Source organism: Apiospora marii, assembly GCF_038362585.1.
Source record: "Apiospora marii strain CBS 49790 chromosome Unknown utg000007l_segment0_segment0, whole genome shotgun sequence".
Taxonomy (NCBI): domain Eukaryota; kingdom Fungi; phylum Ascomycota; class Sordariomycetes; order Amphisphaeriales; family Apiosporaceae; genus Apiospora; species Apiospora marii.
Window position 1 is genome coordinate 3,046,486 of NW_027117379.1, and position 26,236 is coordinate 3,072,721.

General features: G+C 54.2%; 11 protein-coding genes across 11 annotated transcripts; 5 read left to right on the forward strand and 6 right to left on the reverse strand.

Moving 5' to 3' along the window:
• Positions 1-510: 510 nt before the first annotated feature.
• On the reverse strand, positions 511-792 carry PG985_011354 (uncharacterized protein; the record flags this gene model as incomplete). Its single annotated transcript, XM_066831121.1, has 1 exon — positions 511-792. The coding sequence occupies one exon, from the start codon at positions 790-792 to the stop codon at positions 511-513; it is 282 nt and encodes a 93-aa protein (XP_066681803.1).
• A 1,626-nt stretch (positions 793-2,418) lies between these two features.
• Positions 2,419-2,847, forward strand: PG985_011355 (uncharacterized protein; the record flags this gene model as incomplete). Its single annotated transcript, XM_066831122.1, has 1 exon — positions 2,419-2,847. One exon carries the CDS (start codon positions 2,419-2,421, stop codon positions 2,845-2,847), a length of 429 nt encoding a protein of 142 aa, XP_066681804.1.
• A 1,058-nt stretch (positions 2,848-3,905) lies between these two features.
• Positions 3,906-5,239, reverse strand: PG985_011356 (Mannanase; the record flags this gene model as incomplete). Its single annotated transcript, XM_066831123.1, has 3 exons — positions 3,906-4,129; positions 4,206-4,295; positions 4,387-5,239. 3 exons carry the CDS (start codon positions 5,237-5,239, stop codon positions 3,906-3,908), a joined length of 1,167 nt encoding a protein of 388 aa, XP_066681805.1.
• A 1,275-nt stretch (positions 5,240-6,514) lies between these two features.
• On the forward strand, positions 6,515-8,745 carry PG985_011357 (uncharacterized protein; the record flags this gene model as incomplete). The annotated part of the gene is made up of 3 exons (XM_066831124.1): positions 6,515-6,953; positions 7,022-7,257; positions 7,321-8,745. 3 exons carry the CDS (start codon positions 6,515-6,517, stop codon positions 8,743-8,745), a joined length of 2,100 nt encoding a protein of 699 aa, XP_066681806.1.
• Positions 8,746-9,214: 469 nt separating this feature from the next.
• Positions 9,215-10,885, forward strand: PG985_011358 (uncharacterized protein; the record flags this gene model as incomplete). The annotated part of the gene is made up of 1 exon (XM_066831125.1): positions 9,215-10,885. One exon carries the CDS (start codon positions 9,215-9,217, stop codon positions 10,883-10,885), a length of 1,671 nt encoding a protein of 556 aa, XP_066681807.1.
• Positions 10,886-13,778: 2,893 nt separating this feature from the next.
• Positions 13,779-14,916, reverse strand: PG985_011359 (uncharacterized protein; the record flags this gene model as incomplete). Its single annotated transcript, XM_066831126.1, has 2 exons — positions 13,779-14,423; positions 14,497-14,916. 2 exons carry the CDS (start codon positions 14,914-14,916, stop codon positions 13,779-13,781), a joined length of 1,065 nt encoding a protein of 354 aa, XP_066681808.1.
• A 425-nt stretch (positions 14,917-15,341) lies between these two features.
• PG985_011360 (uncharacterized protein) lies at positions 15,342-16,935 on the reverse strand (the record flags this gene model as incomplete). Its single annotated transcript, XM_066831127.1, has 5 exons — positions 15,342-15,925; positions 15,990-16,057; positions 16,126-16,357; positions 16,423-16,548; positions 16,623-16,935. 5 exons carry the CDS (start codon positions 16,933-16,935, stop codon positions 15,342-15,344), a joined length of 1,323 nt encoding a protein of 440 aa, XP_066681809.1.
• A 2,040-nt stretch (positions 16,936-18,975) lies between these two features.
• Positions 18,976-19,212, forward strand: PG985_011361 (uncharacterized protein; the record flags this gene model as incomplete). The annotated part of the gene is made up of 1 exon (XM_066831128.1): positions 18,976-19,212. One exon carries the CDS (start codon positions 18,976-18,978, stop codon positions 19,210-19,212), a length of 237 nt encoding a protein of 78 aa, XP_066681810.1.
• Positions 19,213-19,459: 247 nt separating this feature from the next.
• On the reverse strand, positions 19,460-20,036 carry PG985_011362 (uncharacterized protein; the record flags this gene model as incomplete). Its single annotated transcript, XM_066831129.1, has 2 exons — positions 19,460-19,809; positions 19,886-20,036. 2 exons carry the CDS (start codon positions 20,034-20,036, stop codon positions 19,460-19,462), a joined length of 501 nt encoding a protein of 166 aa, XP_066681811.1.
• Positions 20,037-20,664: 628 nt separating this feature from the next.
• Positions 20,665-21,430, forward strand: PG985_011363 (Snf7 family protein; the record flags this gene model as incomplete). Its single annotated transcript, XM_066831130.1, has 2 exons — positions 20,665-20,703; positions 20,849-21,430. The coding sequence occupies 2 exons, from the start codon at positions 20,665-20,667 to the stop codon at positions 21,428-21,430; spliced, it is 621 nt and encodes a 206-aa protein (XP_066681812.1).
• Positions 21,431-22,223: 793 nt separating this feature from the next.
• Positions 22,224-26,075, reverse strand: PG985_011364 (uncharacterized protein; the record flags this gene model as incomplete). Its single annotated transcript, XM_066831131.1, has 1 exon — positions 22,224-26,075. The coding sequence occupies one exon, from the start codon at positions 26,073-26,075 to the stop codon at positions 22,224-22,226; it is 3,852 nt and encodes a 1,283-aa protein (XP_066681813.1).
• Positions 26,076-26,236: the final 161 nt, after the last annotated feature.

The window sequence follows — 26,236 nt, forward strand, 5'->3', positions numbered from 1 at the left end:
CCCTGGCCGTGCGGGGCGTGGAGCGTTGTGACCGAGTACGCCCGGGGATCATAAGCCGCCGTTGAGGCAATGTCTATCACATACGACCATAGCTCTCAGACAACTTGGGATCCCGTCCGCTCTCCCCTAAATAAGCTGAGAAGCGCCGGATTAGTACTAGAGTCGGTGACGATCTGGGAATCCCCGGTGTTGTATGTTTTCTTTTTTTGCTTCATTTTCGCCGGGCACCGAGGTGGTGTCACATTACAGTTGCTTTAGTATACCACAGGAAAGAAACGAGAGGCGGGTGAAACTCTTCATACATGTAGTCTTGTTCTTTCATTGCTCATACTTAGTCTACTTAGATAGACTTATCCAGTCCCAAAGCCACTCCCCGGACCCACCCAGCAGGAGACGACCCCACCCGCGCGTCAGTCCCGAGCGTTCGGCTAGCCACCCCCTGACCCCAGACCCGGTTTCCAAACCATCGGGTGGATGCTTTTCCTTTTCCCCTCTATCCCCCTATATCGACTACAAGCTCTGCCCGAGGGCCGCGAGCCCGACGACGCCCAGGACTCCCAGTAGTCCCGGAGCGAGAGCGCCCGCCGCGGACTTGGACGACTTGGCTGCCGAGGCCGAGCTGCCGCCGCTGCTGCTGCTGCTACTGCCGCCCATGGTCATGTTCTTGTTGCTGCCGCTCATGTCCATGCCGGGCATGTTGGGGTCCATGTCGCCGTCGCCGTCGTTCATGCCCCCGTGGGCGGAAACCGCGGCGGCGGCGAAGACGGTGGCGAGGAATTTGTACAGCTGCATGGTGTTGGTGGTGGACGGGTTTGGGTGCTTATGGTGGTTTTGGAAAACAGAAGGGAAGTAATCTGGTTGGTCGCGGTCTTTGGCTGATAATGCTGCGAAAGAGATTTGTCGGGTTGAACGTGTTTGTGAAGAAATGACTGTAAGAATACAAGACTGGCCAGCAGTGAAGAAGGGAAAAACGGAGGTTGGTAGTTGGTTGGGATGGATGATACTCCTCTTGGTTCTCGATTACAGGACGAAGGTGGCCTTCATATATAACATATCGTGCAATCGAAAGTCACCATCTACGATGAAGCCCGGCAGTGTGAGCAAGTTGATTTGGGGCTCGAAGACTAGTGTTTCATCTCCGTATTGTTTAGTGTTCAGCTGAGGAATGTTTACGCGGCCCACAGGGACTGCAGGCGCAATTCAAGAGAGGGCTAGACTGCTTATGCCAAGTCTAGACTTCCAGACTGGGGCCCCTGGGGGAAGGATGGGATACTTTTCACAATCTTGTATGCCATAAAGACAGAGAAGGTTTCGTTCGGTCGGGTGTTTGAGAAAAGATCGGATGATCCGAGACAACCTTCTCATTTGTGCTCGCGCACAAGCTTTCGGGACCGTTTGCTGATGGGCGCTTGGCTACAGGGGTGATATACACTGTTTCACCATGGGTTACAGGGATCCGGGGTCGACTGGATGATAGGAAATTGCGGCTTGGCTGTAGATTTCCGCGCATTGGAGGAAGATATCCCGATCTTCTTTGATAGAGCTCTTGAGGACACGGCTCTGTGGAGAAGTTCCCGAAATGCGTATCAAATCATGTACAGGTCACACTAAGGTCATGCTGTCGAATCAGAGAAGGATGAAAGGGCTCCAATTTGCTGTATGGAAACATAGGACATACGTAAACATTGTAAACTGGACTATTAGCTATGGAAACAAAGTAGGCGGAGCCTACAGGAAGGATGCAACGACCCTGAAGAACTCAAGGGTCAGCCATGGGACTTCGGCGAAACCGAACGCGACGGTATTCACAAACGAGACGGCATGCGAGAAATAGACGAATCCGAGGACTACGACGTGGTGTAACCAAAAGACTCCGTCCTCGGGCAGGGGACTCAAGGTATCGACGAGCATAGCCGTGAGGAGTGGCTCCGTGAGCATTTCGATGAGACCCCATGTGTGGATCTCCTTGCCCTGATGAAAGGCGGACTGGAAGATCAAAAGCCACTCCTTGGGGTTATACCGTCCGACGAGGTATTGGCGCCAAGCGGCCGCATGGGAGACGATGTCGCTCCGGTGGCGCTTCCAATCCCCCAGGAGCGTGTCTTTGTCGGCGACCCTGAGCCAGAATAAGCGGTCTTCCGACGCATGCATGGGACCGAGAATCTCCAGCAGGTGCCTGACGTTTTCTGCCAGGTCCTCGCGGGTACGGTTCGCCGCCTCCTGAACGGCCTCTAAGCTCCCCTGGAACCTCTCGGCCTCTTGTCGGGAAACGACCGACGGCCTCCGGAGCAGACCCCACAAGTTGGAGGCCGCCCGAGGCTCTGCATAATACTTCGCCTGGTCAGTGTCGGCCATCCGCATCATGTCGTAGAGGACCATCAAGCGACCGCCCGTCACATTCTTCAACATCTCCTCGTTATGGCGGCCTACACCTACCAGCGACGCCGCCGCGGCCACGACATGGCTTCGGACGTTTCCCCCCCTCTCGAAGGTCGCGTTGACCGAAGCGACGAGCGCCGTGGCCAAGTCGTCGACGCGCTGTTCGTCGATGGTGGAAATTCGCAGCCGGTGCAGCAGCCGCGCCCAATGGCCCGTCGTCCGGTAGAGGCTAAGCGCGAGGTCCCGGTCCGCCTGCTCCACCGCGCCGCGACGGAACCCGCCCAGCTCGCGGCACAGGGCCGTGAGATTCGACGCGGCTTCCCGGGCGGCCTGGCTTCGGAGCACCTCGGCCCGGAGAGCCAGGTCGATATGCGACCGTCGATAGTACTCGTCATTATCGCCGCTTTCCAGAAAGTTCCACGAGCCTTGATGCTGGATCAGCGGTTCGAGCGGGGCGGCGAGCTTTGACAGCCCCGAGTCGACGTCGCAGGTCTTCTCGTACCAGAATTGCGCTTTCGCGTTGGCGCTCTCCACGGCGTCGAACAGCGTCTGCAGCTGGAAGGAATGGACGTCTCCCACGCGACACACAGACGACGGTCTTACCTTCTCGGGCAGTCTGCACACGGTGCTTACTCCCATGGCCGGGACGATGGGGTAGAGGGCGTATAGGAAGAGCATACATAGTAGAAACCGGACCATAAGCTTGCATGCTTGGATATACCCAGCCCATGCTTGGATATAGTGAGCCCTTGGCCTAGGCTGGGGCCTGGCATCTCTGATCAAGAGCAGCCCCTCGAGGTCAGTGTCACGAATCTGATCCATTGCGGCTGTAAGGACCACTGGTTGCCCTGTTTGGTGTAATGAGTTGGGATACTTACCGGGAACAGATTGCAGAGATACCCAGATTCTGAGGACAGTGACCATTGATACTATATATAAAACCAGAGTACGACGGGGTCCGAGGCATAACAATGTCCATCAAAATAGGTCAATGGAACTGTGTTCATTGTTCTCGGCGCTGTTTCATACAACCGTCTTTGTATTTTGGAAGAAGTTCGAAATAATACCATTGTCCTGGGCTATAGACGAGGACTAAGAAAACTTGCTTGGCGCATCGTATGTGGCAATACTTGTCGACCCGTTGTAGTCGAGGGCATTGGCCAAAGCCAAAACAAGAAAGCAACACGCCATATTTCACATTGCAGCCAATCACTGCGTCTCAAGGTTCTCGTTTGGGAAGCAAACTTGATACAAGCTCTGCATCCCGCAAACTCTCTACTAAACTCAGTCCCAGTGGTTTCAGACTTATAAAACACGGTCTGTCCTTCCATCCACCGTAGAGGTAAAGCGGAACCTTGGATATTTCTCTATATTCTAAGCAGTACGACATTGCCCACTAACCAGATAATCATGGGTATCAAGCAGCCATGATTTTGATTAGTAATCTTTATAGGTGGTGGCTAAGGAATCATTCGTACCGACTTATGACCAGCGGGAATAATTGGGTCCTGCGTGACAGAAAAGCTTCACACTTTCGACGTGTTTCTGACCGCAGCCACGTGATCCGTGACGAGACAGGCCCACTCCTCGGTACCGTGGTACAAAGTGAACGTGTCGTCGTGAGTCTTGCCCGTACTCAGCACCGTGCCAGCCTGCCAGAACGCGTCCCCCGCGATCCCCTCAGTCTGGACGGCCAGCTCCTGCCACGGTCGCTCAACGGCGCAGTGTCCCTGCGACGACGGCGCGCCGTCTGATAGAAGGGAGCAGAGATGTCAGCATCATTCAAAAGAAGAAGATATACGGAGAAGCATGGTGGAATCGCTTACATTCTTCGAAGAAACAGGGCTTGCCCGCTGCCACGCACTTTGACGCGTGCGATGTGATCCAGGAATTGGCGAAACTATTCGGGACACCCCCTGATAACCCCAACGGGGACAGTCAGTTCACATTCTCGGTGCAAACTGTAATCAATAAGTAGAACACCCCAATGGCGCCTTTCTGACTTACAGTTTGTGGGATACATGTGAAACGTCCCGAAATCAATCGTCTCGATTTGCAGGTTCCGCCAGTAGTCCAAGCCGTAGGTGAGCCAGTAAGGCAACCACCCGCCCCCAGTCAGCCCCATCCCTTCGTCGCCGAGGGTCACCATGTGGTCCGGGTCCAGGGACTTGACCAGGGCCGACGTCGCGGTGGCCCAGTCGAAGATGTCGTCGGTGCTGCAGAGCATGCACCGCGGCTCGTTGCCGAGCTCCCAGGCGAAGATGGCGGGCGATGCGGCGTAGCGCCCCACCACGGCCCGGATGTAGGCCTGATACTGCGCCTGCGCCGGGGCGTGTTTGAACCAAGTCGAGCCCCCGGTCCCGAACGCGGTGGTGTACGCGGGGATGCCGCCGTAGTCCTTCCAGTTGTTGACGAAAGGGATAATCAGCTTCAGCCCCCGCTTCTCCGCGCCCGCGACGACGTAGTCCAGCCGCTGCAGCCCGTTGGCGCCCGTGTTGATGACGGACCCCGACGCCGACAGGTGCTGGAACCAGACGGTCGCCGGGTCCTCGGGGACCTCCGTCACGTCGTTGAAGCCCCAGATGCGGACCACCTTGATGCCCGACGCGGCGAGCTGGTCCAGCACCAGGTCGATGTCGGCGTCGTTCATCTGGAAGGCGAGCCAGTAGACGTTGGTGCCCACGAGGTACTGGGTCTGGCCGTCGATGGTGAACTGGGTGCCGTTGGTGCTGGCGACGCCGGCTGGGACGGCGCGGTGCTGGACGGAAGGCAGCGCATCTTGCGATGGAGGTTTTGCCCAAAGTGGGCTTGCTCCGACGATAGCCAAGAGCGAAGTGAAGATGATCCAAGATGCCCTCATTGTGCTTGCAGGTCAATGAGTTATAGACAGCGGCGGCAGAGCTGGTAGAGCAGTCTTGAGAAAGAGACGAGGGCGACGACACCACGTTGAGTCGGAAGCCGATCCTTTTTGTCCCTTTTCAGTCAATCAAAAGACCGACTCGGTACGTCAACGATGTGGGCCCACGATGCTACGACAAGCCGGGGGTGACCCCTAATACAGTGGGCATGAGCGGCGCTCATTTCCCGGCGGCATGCGATTTGAGCCCCGCTCTTGTGGAGAGGGTTGCATCCACATCGCTTGACCAATATCACTACCTAATCTATGAAAGCCCCCCCAAGACTCTTGGCCCATGACTTTGATGGCACAAGAGGGAATGTCGTCAAGATCAAGAAGCAGAAGTTGGAACCGCAGAAGATGTGACGGCGCAGCAACATCTGTGGGGTGGGCTACACTGACCTCCCCCAAACCCCTGAGCCCCTGCACATCGGACTTCGCGCTCTGGCCATAGGGATGGGGCCACTCTTTGGCACATGACGTCGAGATAAACTACCCAATATGCGGTCCGAACTTCTTCGAATATCTTTTTTCCTTCCCTTTTTTTTTAGCTTATATCAAGGCTCCCTGGCAGAAATAAAAGACTCAAAGATGGAAGGCAACTTTAGAGAACATGAAATCAAAAAAGTGTCATACTCGCAACAGGTAGTCACATTTACAGACCCAGCCGCATAGTACCAACAAGCAAATACAAAAGTGACGCGATCTTAAACTCTCGCATTGTCGTTCTCCGTTGGTTGGCTGAGCCTCATGAAGGGTGATCACGCCCCCTATCGTCCCTCATCGAACTGCCCCACGTCGACTATTACCCGACACCCTCTACATGCGTGAGCCGTCTCCCAGTGATAGTAAAACTTAGGCAAATTCAGGCAACCATAGCAAAACATGCATGATTGCAGAAACTGATAAGATCGGCAAGGTTGCAGCCCGCCCCCTTCCCAAAAACGGCCGGTATTGCGACGGTGCGGACAGGCCAAGCCTGATCCTCTTGGGTCGTACAACCGCATAGTATCTCGACGAGCCTCCAACCGCTGAGTCAGACCAATGGTTACGGGGTGGGGTAATGACCACGTACGTGGCAAATCGCTTATCATGACAAAATAACATAAAACCGAGGTAGATCTCACCGGCGACCTCATTCATAATTCTACTTGGTGTATAACGATATGACTGGTTCACGACGAAAGCTTGTTGGGTCTTACCCATTCCGATCCCGTACATAATACTGGATATTCCACCATGGGTATCTGCTCACTTTGTTCCACGATCCCCTTTGGGTCACTCCCAGATCCTCCGTCTTATGAGTCATGGTTCCGGATCGGCGATCAGAGTGAGTGCCCAGCATTTTCGGTTAAACCTACAGAAAACGATGCATACGGGCTCCCATGGCACCAAGACCTAGCCTCCTTAGCTACAGTGTCAAACGCATGCCCCCTATGCGCCGTTGTACAGGAGGGATTTCAGAAATGGCTTGGGTACTTCGAAGAGTCACGGCGGACCGAGTTCTTCACCGAGTTCAAAGACGTATACAACGAGACTGTACCACATGGCCAAAGGCTATTTTTAGTAAAACGCTTCGGTGGTGGCCCAGGATTCATAGTCCTTGCCAAACAACCTGCGATGAGGAAGCGTCTATGCTTATGCATATTGACAGGTGTAGTCTTCAGCGTCAGTAAGGGTATGTGTCGCATAAAAGTCTCCCCCTCTTCAGTCCCCTGATACAAAATTTGGACTTACATGCTCCAGAAAACCCGTCGTTTCATTATTTTCAACTGCAGCCGCCAGACCTAGACTCGGGGTCTCCATACAGCATGGGTATTGCTGCGTCCTTCTTGGCCGAATGCGAAGAGAAACACGAGAAGTGCTTCAAGTGTCCGGCTCTTCTGCCCTCCCGTGTTCTCGATACCGGCTCGTCAAACGACATGGTCAAGCTTGTGGAGCCTCGAGGGCAGTCTGGAACCTATGCTTGCCTGTCTCACTGTGTGGGTTGTGCCAGTATCTCAAAGTGCCACCATCCGATTACTGACATATTGACATGATTGTAGTGGGGTGGAGAAATGGCACTGGCTACGACTCAGCAAACTATTCAAAGGAACGAAGCAGGTATTCCATTGGCCGAACTTCCAAAGACGTTCCTGGATGCCATCCAGATTGTCAGGAAATTAGGGATCCGTTATATATGGATCGACAGCCTTTGCATTCTCCAGGATGACGCCGATGACTGGGCACGAGAGTCTGCTCGTATGCACGATGTGTATTCGAATGCATATCTTACCATTGCCGCCAATCATGCAAAGAACTCCTCTGAGGGGTGTTTCAACATCCGTTCTCCGCGTCCCTCTTGCGACGTCGACCTCCCCGGATACGCGAGCAACGTACATGTGGAACTGTTGTTTGTCACTGACGAAATAGACTGGGACCACGGCCAGTTCCTGTCGGAACCTCTTTCAAGAAGGGGATGGGCCCTTCAGGAGCGTGTTCTATCGCAACGCATTCTGCACTACAATACCCGTCAGATGTACTACGAATGCAACCAAGGACTCGTGGGGGAAGATGGTTGCCGTCAACGGCGGCTGTTCTGTTCGCTCGATGTTTTATTTAGATCAGATGATCACGACACACACCAAGTTCAAGACAAGGAAACGGAATCCAACAATAAAGGCAACAGGAATGAGATGTTTTGTCTGTGGGACTCGCTTGTTTGGATGTTTGGAAAACGTACCCTTACCAAATCCTCCGACAGGCTTCCAGCTAGCAGCGGTCTGAGCAAGCTCTTTCAAAATCACCTCCGCTTTCAATACGTGGCGGGATTCTGGAGTGACTCCTTGATCCAGAACATATCATGGCGGGCCTTGGACAAGGCGAAATCCCCCCTTCAGGGCGTCGGTCCAAGCTGGAGCTGGGTGAGCTACACTGGTACTGCCGCTAACCACAGCGATACTCCACGAAAGTCCATTGCGCGCGTTCTAGAATGGAAGGTCGACCTAAAGAACAAGCACAACCCCTTTGGAGAAGTAAACAGCGCGTGGCTTCGGATACATGGACCTTTGATTCCTCTTCTTGCCGCAAAGGTTGATTTTACGGACGACGACTTGCGGCGGCAGAAGGTAGGCCTCCAACCAAGGCCACAGATGCGTACTTCTTATGGAGACGACGATGAGGAGTGTTTGGTGCGGGTGGAGCTCGACTACGAAGAGGTTGCGATATCAGAAAGGTGGAAAGAGCTGCAGTTGTATCTTCTGGTTCTACACTCGTCCCTTCCTCCAGACACCTTGGGGAGCGAAACAAAAATCGATGGCCAAGAAACTGCTGACGATTTCGATGTAGATTGCAGATGTCTAGTAGTTGCATGTACAGATCAGCAAGATCCCGGACGGATGAAAAGAGTTGGGCTTTCTTGGGTTGGTGGGCCATTGGTAAAGATGATCCTGGGGGACGAAACAAATTGTCGCGAAGTCATCCTGGTGTGAGCTATTAAGCAATGATAATAATTGGGGGGAAAGATGTTACTTTGCAGTTGCTCACGGATTTCTTGGGTATATCTTTGGTATGAAACAGTTGGCCAAGCTTCAGGCAACGCTGCATAAAGTCCTCTCACCTACTGAAATCAGGACAATGGGTTTTAAATAATTCTGTCTACATTACGTACGAAATAAGTACAAGTTAATTGACACATTGCATTCAATGTCCCTTCCCCGGTTCAATGTTTTGTTCGCCTGCAAACTTACTCACTTTCACATCACACATTGTTCCCAATTACAGGCACCAAATCGATCAACATTAGCGGTTCGGCTGGCAGAACCATTCAGACAATCCCACCCTTCTACATATCATCTCCAATGACTACTGTCATTAGGGCAGTCGCATCCAGCATTCATTTTCGGCAAGTTCTCTACAAACTCCCTACACATCAAAACGAGCGCATCACGGCCACGCAACATGGACAAACTCAGCTTCGAGCTCATATCCCTCATTGTGGACAACTTGGAGAAGATCTCTGTGCAAACCTTGGAAGAAATCGATGAGGACAACTCGGAAGAGCTCAACGAAGTTTTGCCGCTTGCGCCTTATGCTGTCATCTCACGCCAGTGGCAGGCAGTCATCGAGAGACGCACGTTCGCACACCTCAACGTGAGCGACCCGCACACCTTCCAGACTGTCGTCGCGTCCTCGCCCTCCCGCCTCGCGGCCTTGCGTGTCGTTTGCTTTGAGTTGATCCTGCCCACGCATGGTGAACTGCGGGTGGACCACCGCCAGAACCAGACGGCCTTCCTATCCGCAATAACGTCGCTATTGGGCTCACTGGCGGCTGGAGAAGGAAAGCTGCACGATGACCATTATAACAAAACTCACAGCATGGGTTCCATTGAACTACGTCTAGGCACCAAATTTCGGGGACGCCGCCCTCGCGCATCGGCTGCGTCGAAGCGGTCTATCGCGTTGCGAGAGGAAGATCTGGAGACGATGGCCAAAGTCCGTGGTGTCTCGCACCTCAATGTTGTTGCTACTGATTGGGTAGAGGCCGCCCTTCCCAAGCTCTGGGCCCCCAGCTACGTACCGCTTCATCCCTTCACATCATGCCAACTCGCCACTCATTTCCCTGGTCTCCAGCGTTTGCAATTGCAGTATCGGGACCCGGCTTTGAAACGAGCAGCTCTGCGAAAGACCACTCGATCTGCTCTGGCCAGAGGCATTGACAGCCTCGGTCAGTTGCCCAAGTTGGAGGAATTGAGCATCCAACGCGTCGGTCACGAGCCAGCAAACCACAGTTTTGATAACCCCTGTCTTGAAGATAACGAGAGAATTGATGTTGCAGTGGACACATTGTGCGACTCTCTCCGGAAGTTAGCCCAGAACGGTCGTCTTCAGAAGCTGGAATTGCAATGCGAATTTATTTCGCCTGATCTCTTTAGAGATCGTCGCCGCCGACATCCGGGCCGTGATCATGACGGCGACCAGGGAAAAGAGGAAACCGAGGATGATTGGCCTTCGCTGCGGAGTTTCGAGATACGCGCCAGTATCGTCGCGCCTAGCGGCCGGTGGTATTACACGGGTAATCAAGACGACGTCGAGCAGACAGTACCGTTGCTGGGTGTACCGTCAGTTTCTGACGTCCCCGCCGACGACGGCGAAGACGACGTTGACGACGTTGACAACAGCTCCGAGGCGTGCAGTGACGCCGACGCCGACGATTTCTTAAGAGACCGCGAAGCCAACGGCGCCATCCCACTGCATCCCTGGCGCACCAAACCGATACCTGAAGAATTCAACCCCCTGGTTGTCGATTTGGTCTCGGCAGTGGGGCGAATGCCACGGCTCAAATCCGGCAGCTTCCTTATTGACAAGCTGGAGCACTCCGGATTCTATGGCCGCAATCCCATTCTTCTGCGATGCCACGAGGCAGGCGAACTCATATGGAATAAGCGAGAGGAAAGAAACGAAGTTGTTACTAGCGACGAGACCCAGGAACCGTGTCGCCTGTGGGAAATCGAGTTCGACAAGGACACGGCGTGGAAGGTGCCGCCCAAGCTGAGAAGGCAGTGCGTTGACTGGGTCGGGCCCGGTGGCAAGGTATTGATCGGTCACGGTTATGGTGAGGACTCTGACTAGCACTCCAGTACACGATTGTTCATAGGGAGAGCGGGCTAGGTGCACGAGTGATGCCACACTTGCCCCGTACTTAACCAGATGGAAGCATGTTCGATGTATGCCCGAGTAAACGCTGATGGTACGAGAAATACTCTCATAGAGCAAAATCAACATCCGAACTGAGATGATCAATAAAAGATGGGTCTATCAGTGCGCTGCCGAGTTCAATATCGTCGATTTCGTGTAATTAATACAAACGGATGCCTAATTACACATTTCACGACCAAAATTGATTGTTGATTCAAGCCTCAACGCAAATTGGCCTTCTAATTATGATTAACAGGATGAGGTTCATTCTCACCACTCTTCAGCGATGAGAAATTCGTATTTTCAGTTGTGTGTCAATGTAATGCAAGTCACCCGCACATTATATCGAGACACTACCCAGGCAGCAGATACGAAGTTGGCGTTTTCTGATGTGCCAGATATTCGCTCGCTACCTTGCGCCATCTTGTTTGTAAAGCGACTGTTGCTTCCGGGCAAACCATCACTAGCCAACGCCGCCTCATAACTCAACCCGAAAATGTTGACCCTGCTTACTCTCGTGACGCTGCCCATTCTCAACTATTCCTCCAACCCAGTATTCGCATAGGCGTTCAGACTTCCATGGCCGAGAGAGCGCGATGGTTCTAGTAGTTTGGCTGTCCGTTTTTCTGCCTGGCTTATACGTTTTTTGGGTCGCCTATCCTGCAGCCATTTTCCCACGATGTTCGGAACATCTGCCAGGGCTACTGCCAGAGCGCAGCAACACTTCTTTGACCAATCCCAGACTCCTTTCCCCCATGCGCCGAGCCGTGGTCCAACCCTCGTTTCCCTACCCTGATGGTAACGACGACCAAATTGGGGATGATGCCAGCACTGCATCTTTTCTGCTCGGATGGAAACACGACATGACCACATATATGTTACGGCGGTGTGAAAGAGGTGGCCTTCAGTCCCGCCTCGCGCGTGAGACGCTTGACCATCGGCGAGTGATTCCGGCACGCCCTGGAAGCTTGGCTGGGCCACCATATCGAGTGGGGTCCGCTTGGAGGACTGCCGTCAATGTGCCGCGCGAGCGATGTGATTGTGGAATGGAACATGAGTGAGAAGCGCGTGTTTCTAGAATGTCTTATTCTTACCACGTCTCCGCGCTTCCCCTTCGCTTTGCCAGTCTGGGCCAGTTCATGTTGTTAAGCACTTGCGCAACATGGCCGCAGTTGTCACTCGCACAATTTGTTCGTGCTGCTGTCCCGCAACGAAGATACGAAGATACTGAATATCACTCAAAGACAAGGCGATAATAGCTTAAAGTTTGCGCCTAGACTTGATACAATATATCGCGTATCGATTTCAAACTTCCTCTTAGCGACATCTCAAGCAACAGACCCATTTACTAACAAATGTGAAAGAAAATAGAGAGTAGCTCGAAAATACAGTCTTGTTCATATTCAAGTACGACTGGGGTTGGCCTGATCTACCGTTTTATCCAGTTAATGGGTGCAATACTCTGCGAGCGCGGTTTGCTCGAGAAACACAAAGAGCCTTTCCTTTTCTTTAGCGATTCAAACGCGGCACCTGATCTGACCACTCGACCCAATGCTCTTACGTGCATGCATATAATCATGGATCGCCCTCCAGAATTACATTCTTAGCCACTAACTCCCTTGGGTTCCTCACCTCATCCGAACTAAAATACGGTATCAGAGTCTGTAAAGCATACCACGCCAGGCTCTGAAGCCTTGAGTCGAGAACATGCTCTATCCTTCGGTTACATACATCATCGGTATTTCTTTTTGCATCGCTTTGGCCTACAGCCTCTATGTTCTTGCCTACGCAATTCACAGGTGTGTCCGGTACAACTTACCGGTAGCTTTAGAGATCCCGCCACGACCGGATTTGACAGCGGCTATAACTGTTTGGAGATGTCTTTGGGCCAGACATTCTTCATCCCGAAATGTGGATGCGGCGCCCTCATACATTGTGACCCACTCCGGTGGGATGCCAGGGTCAACACGATACCACGATGGCACAAGGGAGGTCACGTTCATACCGGCCTCGGATGTAAGACCTTTAACTACAGTGGAAAGGATTCAGCATCGTGTGGAAATGTGGCTGGGCCATAGAGTGGACTGGCATCCGTTTTCCCCGTTGCCGCCAAATTGCGGGCAAAATGATGTGGTTGTGTATTGGAGAGTGAGTAAAACCGCTCCTGTCAAATTTGAATCGTCCGAGGGGCTACTAACTTCCTCTGCAGTTGGGATCCCGAGAGGTATCCCTGGTGCTGTCCAGCGATCAGGTCCAGCGATACAGAGCAATGTGCACACCACTCCAGGCCACTAATGCAGAGCCAATACTGCCGGCCTCGGTGTCTGCAGGCTTTGCAACTTGAATTAGTCCGCGAGCCCAGGCCCGCGAACGCCTTCAGCGCTGAGGGAGTGGAGGCTTTGATCCGGCTACTCCCCGGAAAGTCGGTCCCGCCCGCTGTCTAGCGGAAGGGGGGTTAGATATGATACGGAATCGATAACGCAATATGATCGTCGGTGAAGAAAGCCGTGATTTGGCTGTCGGCGTGTGCGATTTGGGGCGGCGTAACCGTAATCTGTTAGCCTGGCTGGGCGCTACAATTCATTTGCTCCAGCATTTACATTCGGGACTATGGTAACGGTGGCACTCGTGACTGTTTATGTCATAGCCAACTAATATCCATTTGGATCCTCTCGTGTCTCTTGAAGTTAGTGTATCAGATTGGAAAAGTCGCCATGTACACTAACTGGCTGCCTCATTTCAAATAAACACCCGTGATCATGGTACGCATCCGCATCTCAAGTCTTGTCCACCTCGTTCCAGCCAAACTATTTATGAATCTACTAGTCTAGTGGCTCATCATCTGCTGCCCAGGAAGCTCCGTAAGCCACCCCTCCGTATCCTCCGTCACCGTATTCTCCACCGCGCACTTGTTCATATCCGCCACCGGCTGCGTCTTCAGCACCCCCGGCATCCCCGGGCTGCCGCAGCCATGGAACATGCAAGAGCTATTGAGCGCACGCTGCAGCGAGTCGCCCTGCCAGCCGAAGACGTAGTCGGCGTGGGTGCCGTACCCCTTGCCATCCATGAACGACCAGACGAACGGCTGCTCGGGCAGCAGCGTCCCGTTGGCGTCGCGGGGCCACAGGTCGGCGAACGCGCTCGTGTTCCACATGGTCTCGTACGCCAGCTGCGGCATCTTGACGGGGTGCGACGCGGGACACCCGGCCCGGTTGAGGAACCCGCCGTCGCCCGCGGCTTTGTTGTTGAACATGTGCGACTGGTGGTCCGGGCTGTCGAGGTTCACGCCGTCCCAGCAGGTCGGGAAGTGGTGGATCGCCATGATGCCCGCGGGGCAGGGGCGCGAGGGCAGCTCGTACGTCTCGCGGCCCCGCGTCAGGATGTCTTCGAGGCAGGTGTACCGCAGGCCCGGGAATTGCCGGGCTTCGCTGAGGTTGGTGATGGCGGGACTGCCGACGGTCATGCGGAAGCCCTAATGCCCGAAGGAATTGGGCGTTAGTTGGCTGGATATTCATTGTTGGTATTACCTCATCGCCGTTACTTACCGGCTTGAAAGCGCTGATGTACTCGTCCCCATCCGTCTCAAAATCGCTCTCGGTGTAGTAAATAGTCATACCGCCCTTGATGTCGGGGGCGTCACGGCCCTCGTAGCCCAACTGGGCGTTGGGGTACTGCGGCACGCGCTTGTAGGAGCCATTGGTCGGGTGCCGGAAGTAGAGGACCGCGGTCCAGTAGTTGGAAAAGTCCTCGGTGTAGACGCAGGTCGTGCAGGTCCCTTGCTCGCCAATGTCCCCCGTCATGGTCGCGTTGAAGGCGTTGCCGCCCACGATCTGGTGCACGTGGGCCGAGGGGATCTTGCCGGGCTCGACCAGCGGGTCCAGGCGCTGCGACGAGACGGTCGCGCACCCGAAGCGCAGAGCGGCGCGGGAGAGGCCGGCTTGGACGAGTAGATGGGACCAATGCATTTTGGTGTAGGTGTCTTCTAGTAAGTAAATCCAACACTCAGTAGATTCGTACGTGCTACAGACCGAGGCTTTTAGGGATTGAAGAAAATGACGTCCAAAACATACTGTGATATGACATGGCATCTTTCAGGCTATTTGTATCTGAGAATGTACATTGAAAGTAGTCGTGAATGTTCCATCCAATGGGGAATCTGGGAGAAGTGCCGACGTCGCCTTCATAAAGTAGAACCATCTTGATTGGCTAGCCGTTACGAGTGTATATTGCAAATTGCCGTAGTAGATTGGCCCCTTTGCTTGGCATCCTAACGCCGATGATAGGAGATCGATGTAGATCCCCTGGCTTATTGCCAATTCGCCCATCCTGAAGGTCCTAGCACGCTCATCAATATCGTTGCAGGTAAAACCTTCTGCCCAAAGAAGATCGATTAGCTGAACCCCTTGTAATTATCGGTGCAGGTCAAGTCCAATGACATCCCGTTCATGTTCAAACAGTAAGCATCCCGCGTCCCATTCGGGCTCATGACGTTGATATCTTGGGCACGGATATTGGCGCATGCCTTGTCGGAGCTGCAAGCCAGTGCACCGATGAGGGGCTGGTATTTCTTGCTCGTGCGTCCCTGGAATTTCTCAAAGACGATATCGGAGATGGTTAGAGGACTTGGGTATTGTAGGCAGAGCGTCAAGTTCTTCTGGCCGTAGCACTGGTCGATTTCGATGGCGTAGTCAACATTATCGATCGCCATGCCGCAGTAGGTGATATTGCGGACACGGCCGTCGCCTCCCCCGCCCTGCAGGTCACCCGAGATCGCCGAGGGCGTGTTGGGCCAGACCTTGATGCGCGCGCCGTCGGATGCGTTATGCATCGAGATATTACCGACCCAAATGTCCTCGACGATATCGTAGGTACCGGCGTACTGGCCAAGTGACCCGACGCTGATGCCGTGCGAGCCGTTACAGAACAGGTTCTGGACCAGGATGTTGGTCGAGTTGGGCTTGAAGGCGACGCAGTCTGTGGCACAGCCAGGTCAGCTATCCTCACTCCGTACCATTTTTGCAATATCCCCAACCCTTACCATCGCCGTTGTTGATGACCGAATTCTGTATTGTCACGCCGTCACTACGGTAGGTATCCCACCCGTCCCTGAAACTCATCAGTTTTATTTTCCATCCAGACAGTGACTCGACCACCATAGAAAAGAGGTTACCTACGTATTTTTGGCCGCGTGCTTGCTGGTACTACGACCGGCAATGTCGATGTTGTTGAATACCACATTTGTCGAGTTGGCCACGAAGTGATAGTACTGTGGACTGTATCTCAGCACGAGGTCGGAGATGACGCTATTATGAAGACCGTCGATGCCAAACAGGACAGGTCGCAGCGTGTAGATGTCATTGGCATGCGCGTCGTACCAAACCTGGCCATTGCCGTCCACTGTGCCGCCTATCGTGCTGTATGTTAGTAGCGATTCGCTCTTGTAAACCAGGAAGATGGGAACGGCTGCGTACCACCGTAGATCCAAACGTCGCTTCCTCCCAGTTTGAAGAATGAGGTGACGTTCTGGAAGCCGAATTTGAAGGAATTGGCCTGCCAGTATGTGGTGTTGGCAGTGAACAGGATTTTGCCCTGGATGTCTGTCGGGTATGAGTACGCCTTCGGAAAAAGCGGGATAGCTGACCGCGATAGAACTTGCTTAGGGTCGACTCACCAATGTCAATGTGGCTGAGAAAGGTCCAGTCCATAGCGGTGCCAATCACATAAGTTTGGTTCTGGCTAAACACGGCCCGGCCCCCATCATTGCATTGGCTGAAGGCATCAAGAATGGCTGGCGAGTCATCGGTCATGCCATCGCCATGGCTATTGATGAAGCATGTCTTGCATCGCGGCGGGGGCTGGACCACGATATGGTAAGGCGCCTTGGGAGAAAAGGAGATGCTCGGGCGGGGTGAGATGCCATCTGCCGCGGTGGCTAAGCCGATAGCCAGAGCAAGGCTAGCTCCCCATAGAGTCATCTTCTTCATCTTCGACACGGAGAAAAAGCGCACAGCTTAAAGCTAGGTATGCAAGAGGTCCAGCTACCTCAACTCCAAGAAGCTAAGTATAGGCCAAGGAATTAGAAGTTGCAGATACGGTGGTTCTTCCATATTTACCCCTCGAGAAAAGTTGAATATAATCTGTCTAATTCTAGCGATGGGATTGGTGGAAATGCTCATGAATGCCATTGCTCAAGTACCGATGATATGGTACGATTGATGCATTGGATTAGGTGTGGTAGCCACTCCACACTGCCCCTCCGGTTGCCGATGCCCCTCAAATCCAGCCCGAAGGCGGGGCAGGCCACTAAATCTGTACGAACACACAGCACTGCGTAATGGGCAGATCCCGAGTAAGTGTTATACTAGATAGGTGTAGTATCTATGAAACGTTCAATACATTCTCCTAGTGATCTTTGTTCTATAGCAATGGAATTGAGTGTATTGCGTTATTTTGCAACTCGATATTTGCAATAACATTCATGGCGGTTTGCTTTCCTTAGAGAATCTCCAAAGCCTCAGATTGCCAAGACAGCCCCTATCCCCAAGCTAGAATAATATCTGCCACCGCAAAAGCACTGGAACATTCTTCTCCATTGGCATCCACATCATGGCAATTCACATAGAACATAGAATGCTCACAAGTCCGCATGCGGAGGGGCACAGTTTTCTAAAAAACAATATATTATGTTATGTCGGGGTAAACAGGTTGTGTCTAGAGTATCACCACATGAAAACTGTTGCAGCTGGATTCTCGAAATATTAGACATTAGGCAACAGTATTTCAAGCAAAGCCACAGTGACCATCTTTGAGACCTGGTCCACCATCGCAGCCTCCCCATACTAGATATTTCCAGTGTAACCAATTTATGTAGTAGGTAAAGTCCGGGACAATGTGCGAAGCCTCCTATTCCAGAAAATGGTGTGGGGATGACCTCAATCAGCGACCGGGTAATTAATGGCATGCGGTACATCAATAAGATGAAGACCTTGCATTTTGCTAACCATATGGTCGGCAGACCTTGTAGCCAAGTTCTGAGGTACATAGTGCGGCTGTTCGTTAAGCGCCAAGCCACACTGATGGATATGTCCAGGGTAAGGAGCAAAAGCTTGATGGCGTGTTTCAGTATAGCATACTCGCTTGACAAGGCAAAGAGGTAGTGGGCAAATCAGACCGACTCTTCCTGTCGGCATGAAAGAGTTTCCTGCTAAATGGAAAAGTCCATGGATTGTTGGCAGAGGCTGTGTTAAGCCAACCTATGGTTGGGTGTATAAGGCCAAGGCATATCTGGTGAAGCTTGAACTGAACGAGTAGGAGTTGTTTCCGCCATTCGGCGGCCTGCAAAGGCTTGGGGCTGTGAACTTTACAGTCGTGGCCTTGCTCAGGTAGCCTGCTGGCCGCAGCTTGCTAGTTGTGTGTAGCGCCCTAATATCATTGTCTTCATCGTAATATCACGGCCGTTCAAACCAACACCCAGCAAGCGACTGGGGTCTCTTCTCAGAGACACGTAGAAATTTATCACTGGTAGATGCCAGGTCAGACTGTGCGCCACTCTTCGGTGTGAATGCCAAATGGGCTGACTTTTACCCATATCTTGTGCTTGTTCAAGAGTCTGTTCACCAAGTCGTTTCTTCCATAAGCCGCTGATACTTCCTGCCCAGAGCTGCAAGGCAGACTTGACGACTAAGTTGGATAATAGGTAGTATTTATACAGCCTGCTTCCCCATCACAGAAGCAGAATCTTGTCACATCCAGCTCACGGCCATGTGCCTTCTTATCTATCTCTCTCTTCTCTGACATTCTCGAAGTCGCCATCTTGTTTCCTGCCATTCACTCGCCCAAGGCATCACTGTGAGTAGCTTCACACCCAAAACAACTCATACATACTAAGCTAGACTCCCCTTTCATCCAGTTCATCGCGATCATCTTTCACCACGAGGGCAAGTAATCCGTCGTGCTTGCCAAGCGCCCGAGGACATAATTCACGCATCGGCCGTCGTCGAACGAAATACTGCCGGTCGCTGAAAATGTACCCGAATAATACGGGAAACTTCAACAACTCCCCGGTGTATTACAACAACGGCCCGGTGTATCACAACTGCTCGGTATACTACAACACCTACCCGGTGTATTATGATCCGAGGTTCAACACGCCGCCCACGCACCCGAAGCAGTCCCGGTCGAAGCAAATTCTGATGACCATGGTGAACGGTGTGACTGGAGTTTTAGTGTCGGGATTGGTTGGTGGAGCCCTTGTCTCTTGAAATGTCGTTCAAAAAACACACAAGCGTAGACCTGGCTGTGTGCGGTGTTGGACGGCGGAGCACAGGCATATGTACATATCACATTCGAGGCAGACTGTAACTTCAGCATTCACTGATTCTCTCTGACTATTGGACACCTGATGGCATATCCCAAAAAGCTGTGATCCTAGAGCCATGGAATAAGAATTTGACCTCTGGCCGAGCAGGTTACGTTCCCGAAACACATTAATTAATTCACCAGACTCCCTCAGACGACGGGATCGAAGTTGCCATGCTTGCCTTTGACAATCCCGTCGATGTCGCTCGTCACCCAGCCCCCGTAAAAGTCGCCGGGCTGCGGCTCCACTCGTTCCCCGTCCACATAGCAGTCCCACGGCCCCGCATACAGCGACAAGTAGCCCTTGATGGCCTCGAACGGCTTGGTGGGACTGTTGTAGGACCATATGCGATTGGAAACGGTCGCGGCGTTGCTACTGCTGTCGTCCTGGGATGGTGCGGTGATGGAGTAGTAGGTGGCCCGGCCCTTCCACTCACAGAACGAGGAACGAGAGGTCTGCGTGAGCGGGACCAACATAGAGGAGGGCGGGAGATAATATGCTGAAGTAGATGGTCAGCATGGATCATTACTGTTCAGTCTATATATACCTTATGAAAAGGAGGATTTATTGTTTACTTGGTGGATGGTGCGTTTCCAGCACCCAGTATGCCTCTTTGGTCTCTGCAATGAGCTGGCCGTTCCACTTGACTTGTAAGTGCCTGGGAGTGCGCTCGAGCAGCGGCGGCCTTGGGAACGACTGGACATTCAACTTGGGTTTTGCGGCCATGGTGGAGAGGTGCTTTGAGATAAACGCTTTCATCAATTACTTAGAGCAATAATTCTTTGGATATTTGTATATATGTAAATAAGGTGAGAAGTTCCTCTTGCTTTTGGGATCAGTCGCCGGCGTCATCGACTTTCATCTGTACTGAGGATTGCCAAGTTGTGGCTTGCTGGGTGAGGCCAGGGACTGTGGCTGAAAGAGAAGTACCCCAGACCAGAAATGGAGAATGGAGGGCTGCGTCATAGCGCGTGGCTCGAACTTGGTCCAGCGGACGTAGCGAGTCAACCCCGCCAAAACCCTTCCGACATTTGACAAACCCGCGCCAGCCTGACACGCCTGGAACTGCCCAAATCCCCGCCCATTTAGTTTGGATTGGGGGTTCGCCTGGTAGGGGAGCAGCGCAGCACTCTCGCTCACTAACCTTAAGCACAGTCAGTACCACTCTCGAATCCCGCCACTGTCGCCAGCCGATAAACCATCACTCTCCTTGAAACACCACTTCCGCAACAACCACAACGATACCCCTAGATTGACACATCTCGTTGGCGCCCCGAGTATTTAGGCACCTACCGACCGATCCCACATCTCGAAAGTCCAATTTCCCCGACCACACCAACCCCAGCTCGTCAAGATGAATAACCGGGCAATCGAGCTCGAGTTCCAGGCCTCGGTACGTCCCCATCCACCAGCTGCGTGCGACACAACGCCCGACAACCCAACCCCATGCCTTTGTCCTCGACACGACCTTGTCGCAAGAAGGCAAACAGAAACGATGAAGAATCTCTAGCTAATATGTTGCCCCTCGCGCCCAACAGTTCATCGCGCGCCAACTCCGCAACGACGCCAAGAAGGCGCGGCGCCAGGACGGCACGCTGCGCAAGCAGATCCAGGACCTGCTGAAGAAGGGCAAGAAGCAGCAAGCCTACCAAAAGGCCAAGCTGCTGCTGGCGCAGCAGTCCCTCGCCGACAAGCTAGACAACCAGGCCGACCAGGCCGAGCTGCAGGCCTCGCAGATGAAGGCCAACAACGCCATGAACCGGATGACGGCCATGGTGGCCCAGTCCACGAAAGTCATGGGCGCGGCGTCGCGGTCCATGAACTCGGAGCGCACGCTGTCGGTGCTGGAGCAGAACAAGCAGCAAAACGACGAGCTGGCCATCAAGAGCGCCATGCACGACCAGGCCGTCGCCGACACCACGAGCCAGCAGGTCAGCGAGGACGCCGTCCACGAGCTGCTGGGCCAGCTGGCCGACGACGCCGGCGTCCAGCTCAGCGCCGAGTTCCAGACCGCTCAGCCCTCGACCGCCGAGCCTGTTAAGCCACAGGCCGCCGCCAACGAGCCCACCGCCGAGGAGGAGGATGCGCTGCAGCAGCGGCTGCGGGCCCTGCGCGCATAAGGCGGGGTTGACGTGGAAGCGGCAGATACATGGAAGAAGAAAAAAACATCACTGGATAAAGTACCAAAAGTGTACGGGCGGGGAAAGTCGGATTGGACATCTTGTGACCTGGTTCCTCCCGCCGGTGTCGAGATGCTGGAAATCCAAATCAGCTTGTGGGTGTTAACGATATATGGTGAACGAGAGGTCCACGCTGGGGTCGGTGGCATAGCCCACGACCCAAGTCCATCCCCTTCCTGCTTTGAGGCGGCAAACATCGAATTAAGCGCGGCGGCCACAGACACTATAGCATGGAAATGACGCAGAAAGAGGCAGAGCAGAAGAGCAGAGAAGCTCGCATCATTGGGAATAGGCTTGGTTTCCCTTTTTCTCCTTTTAGTTCCTTTTTTCAACTGGATTCGGTATCGGGAGTCTCCTGGGTTTTGCGTAGTCATTCTGGTCACACACATCATATACTCCCATCGTTTCACTAGACCTGGTCCTGTCCATCGCAGCAATATGGTCAATCCGTCCGATGCAATGCAACGCTTCTCTTGAATTCGTGAATTTTGTGTCTAAACCCCCTTTTCGTGGCTTTCCAGGAACATATCCATGAACGCTACCACCTCTCATATGCCATCCATAACCGAAACGCCGTGTATCTTTTCTGTCTCGTCTCGTCTTGTCTTTGTCTGATCCATCATTTCTCGTCATCAAACCTAAGAAAACAAGTCGCCTCCTGTGAACCCCACCGCCATCACCACAAACCACAGCGATCGATGCCTATCAAACGTCTCCCTCACCCATCTATCGTCTACATGTACAGACTAGCCACCGCGGTAATATCCCGCTTAATCATCTCCTGCGCCTCCTGCATCTTCTGGTAGAGCTCGGGGTCGCCGATGATACGCGCCGCGTTCTTGACCTCGCGGCACGTCTCGTCGAGGCGCGTAATGGTGCGGACAATGGTGCCCTCGAGCACGTCGGTCAGGTCCGTGATCTTGCGGAAGCTCATGCCGCGCGCCCACTCGTAGACGACTTCCACGAGACCGAACCGGGGGCGCGACACGAAGTCGTTGCTGTCCTCGGCCGACTGGATCACCTGGTGCAGGGTCTGGATGCCGTTGACCTTCTCCGAGATGTCGACGACCGTCTTGATGCCGCGCTCCAGGTTGCCCGGCAGGTTCGGCACCGTGTCCGTCTTCTCCTGGAACACAAAGGCCGACAGCAGCGCCGCGATCTCGGCCGGCTCGTACTCGGCCAGCACGTTGTCGAGGATGAGCTCGGTGAGGACGAGCTCGTCGGCGCTGTGGATCTCGCAGGCCACCTTGCCCTTGAGCTGGATGCGGGCCTCGGCGTCGATGAAGCTCAGGTCCTTGAGCACCTGGATGCGCTGCTCGTAGTCGGGCAGCAGCTGCAGGTTCTGGTTCGACAGCGACTGCCGCAGCGACGCGATCGTCTCCTTGATGAGCCACTGGTCGTGGCACATGGCGAAGTGCTTCAGGAAGTGCTTGCACCAGAGCGGCGCCTTGTCCGCCGCCTCGGCCTCCTCCTTTTTGCGCCTGCCCATGAGCTCCTGCAGCGGCAGGCTCTTGATCTTGCCCAGGTCCATCTCCTCGTAGACCTCGGGGTCCCACGACTTGCAGAGCGAGAACATCTTGTCCTTGGCCTTGACGTACGCTTCGCCGCCCTGGAAGACCTCGGGCACGATCCCCTTGGTGAGTTTCTTGGTGAGGCACTCGACGTCACTAAGCGGCACGTGCACACACCGGAAATGGATGTCCTTCTTCTTCTGGGGCAGATGCGTGAAAGCGTGAAAGAAGGAGGGGGTAAAGGGGAGCAAGTCGGTAGAGTCGCGGGTTTCTCGCATAGCCCGGATCTCGAATACGTGAACAGTGGGTTGACCGCCTAACGTCTTCACGCTGATTCCGTCAGATAGAAGAATGCCAGGCGTCCGAACGCCGTCCTTCTGGAAGACAATAAGACGTGACTGCGAGAACATCTTGCGCCCGACAGGGATTGTAAGCAAGCCTTGATAAAGCTCTTGTGTCATCTGGCGGAAGTTCATGGCAGCTTGATGGCACTGGTCCATGACAGGATCGCAGACGTCGCAGGAGTCCCGCTTGATCTTGGCCAGATCGGCCTCCGAGACCTTGACGGCCTTCTCATGCTCCGGCAGCAGCTGCTGTGTTGCGTGTTCGGAGAAACTACGCTTAATCATTTCCTCGATCTTCAGTGCTTCAACACGCAGCAAGTTCAAGATCATGTTGTACGTGAGTCTGAACTGGGACCGGAGCTTACTAGGCTCTCCCAGGATCATCTTCTGTAGATCGAGAGCAGGGGGCGCCTCGTCTCCACCGCCCGGGGGCACAATGATGACAGAACCGACCGTATCCAGACCTCGACGACCAGCACGGCCAGCCATCTGGGTGTACTCGCCGGGTAGCAAATTCCGGAAGGAGTGGCCGTCGTGTTTGCGGTAGCCCGAGAAGACGACTGTGCGCGTAGGCAGGTTGAGACCCATGGCGAAAGTCTCGGTCGCAAAGAGCACCTTGACCAGGGTTTGGGCGAACAGGATCTCTACAACTTCCTTGACGATGGGCAACAGACCGCCGTGATGCACGGCGATACCCCTGGCAAGCAGCTCTCTCATGCGAATGATCTGTGGCAGGTTGCGATCATCGGGCCGTAGTCGTGCTACTGACTTCTCGATGATCATGTGAATGTGGCTCTTTTCCTGTGCAGTGGAGAAATCTTGGTTGCTGAGGGCATCCGCATTCTCCTCGCATCGTTTCTTGGAGAAGACGAAGATGCAAGCAGGGAGCAAGTTGGACTTCTTCAGGAACTGCACCATATGCACCCAAAGGTTCTTGTCTTGCGCCATCGAAGTGAAGCCACCAGGCCGACCAGCTCTGCCCATGTGTCCCGGATTATGACTGGCTCTTGGCGGTCCTCCCCGACCTCGCTGTTGACCTCCACCCCCACGCCCGCCACGGCCCTGCTGGCCACCACGCTGGTTCCCACGTTGATTGCCACCGCCCCGTCCTTGCGCGGCAGCTGGCGGTAACATCTTGTCCTTGCCGCGGAGTGCTTGATCGGCAGCCTTCCATCCGGCCTCGCTGAACTTCTTATCGGCGCCCACGATCTTGTGGATGTCCTTGTTCGCCCACAGGTAGTGTTCGAGAGGAATGGGTCTCTTCGGGGTGGAGATGACATAAATGTCTTTTTGCTTCGTGCGGCCAACCCAGGATGCGAATTCATAGGTATTAGGCACGGTAGCCGAGAGCAGAATAAGGGATACATGCTCGGGCAGCATGATGATGACCTCTTCCCAAACCACGCCACGCTCGATATCATTGACGTAGTGCACCTCATCGAAGATGACGAACTCCACATCTCGGATGATATCTGCTCCTCTGTAAAGCATGCTCCTCAAAATCTCGGTGGTCATGATCAAACAGCTAGCCTCGGGATTGATCTGAACATCACCCGTCAATATACCCACTTCGTCGAATTCCTGTCGGAAGTCACGGAACTTCTGGTTGCTGAGCGCCTTGATGGGCGAAGTGTAGATGGCCTTGGTCATGTGCCGCGCTGCCAGCGCAATGGCGTATTCGGCCACGACCGTCTTTCCTGCCGATGTATGCGCCGCGACAAAGACCGAGTCGCCATTTTCCAGATGGTAAACGGCCTCCTTCTGGAAGTTGTCGAGCTCGAATGGCCACTCTCTGGCCATGTTGGGAACCAGCTCTCGGAAATTGGGAATGTCGCGTTTGATGTCCACCATGTGCGCCCACTCGCGCCCAGCTTTTCTAGCGCTGGACAAAGCAAGGTTCCCGTGAGGGTTGAGTGCAGGGAACTCGACGGGCAGAAGCGCATCGATGTCTTCGCCGTCTTCCTCTTCGCCCTCGGCCTCGGCATCTTCAGCAGCAGCGCCATTCGCCTTGGCTCCGTCCACGTCTTCAGACCTCTCAGGGGCATTCTCGGGCTCTTGGTCCAGCGCATCTTCCACGGCCTTGGCGTCAGACTCGCTGGCCTTGTTCTTCTTCTTCTTGCTAAAGTCGATGCCTCGGTCGAGGCCGGGGGCGATCTCCAACAGGCCGCCCTCGGCACCCAGCTTGATGACTCGTTCCAATTTGTTGCCCGATCCGTTCGCCGCGCCGGGAGTCGGTCGGTGAAGCTGGTCTTCGGAAGCGGCGATGGCGTCCACGCCTTCCAACCCACCGGGCGCGAAGGGGACGAAGCCAGCCGCACCGCGAACAAAGTCGGCGCGGCTAGCGGGCTTCCTCGCCATGCTGGTGGAGTTCTTGGCGGTGGCGCTGTTGGCCGGGACGGTGACATTTTCGTACCCGACGACGCGGCCCTCGAGGCCTTGCCGCTTGAAGCGGGTGACGGTCCTCGTCTGGGTGGGGGCGATGCGGAAGAGCTCGGTCAAGTCGGCGGGGGCGTCCCAGCGCTGCTGCAGGCGGTTGAGCCATTCGGTGTTGAAGGTGCTCGAGGGCGTCAGGAAGTCGCGCTCGAGCTGGGCCTTGACGTCGTCCGGGTCGGGCTTCACGCGCTTGCGGGGGCGGCGCTGGTAGAGGAGGTCGTCGATGTTGACGTCGTCGGCCGACTCGATGGAGATGCGGAGCTCGCCCAGGATTTTTGCGAGATCCGGCGACGCCATGGTCGGGTTGGGGGCGTGCCTGCGTATCTGGCTGTTGGGGTCTGCTTCCCAACAGGATACAACAGAGGGTCTCGAGAGAAAGGTTTGTGCTGGAGTGTTGGTGGGATCTACAGGAAGACTGCTGTCATCTTTGGTGCTGGTGGGATGTTGGCGGCAAGCTC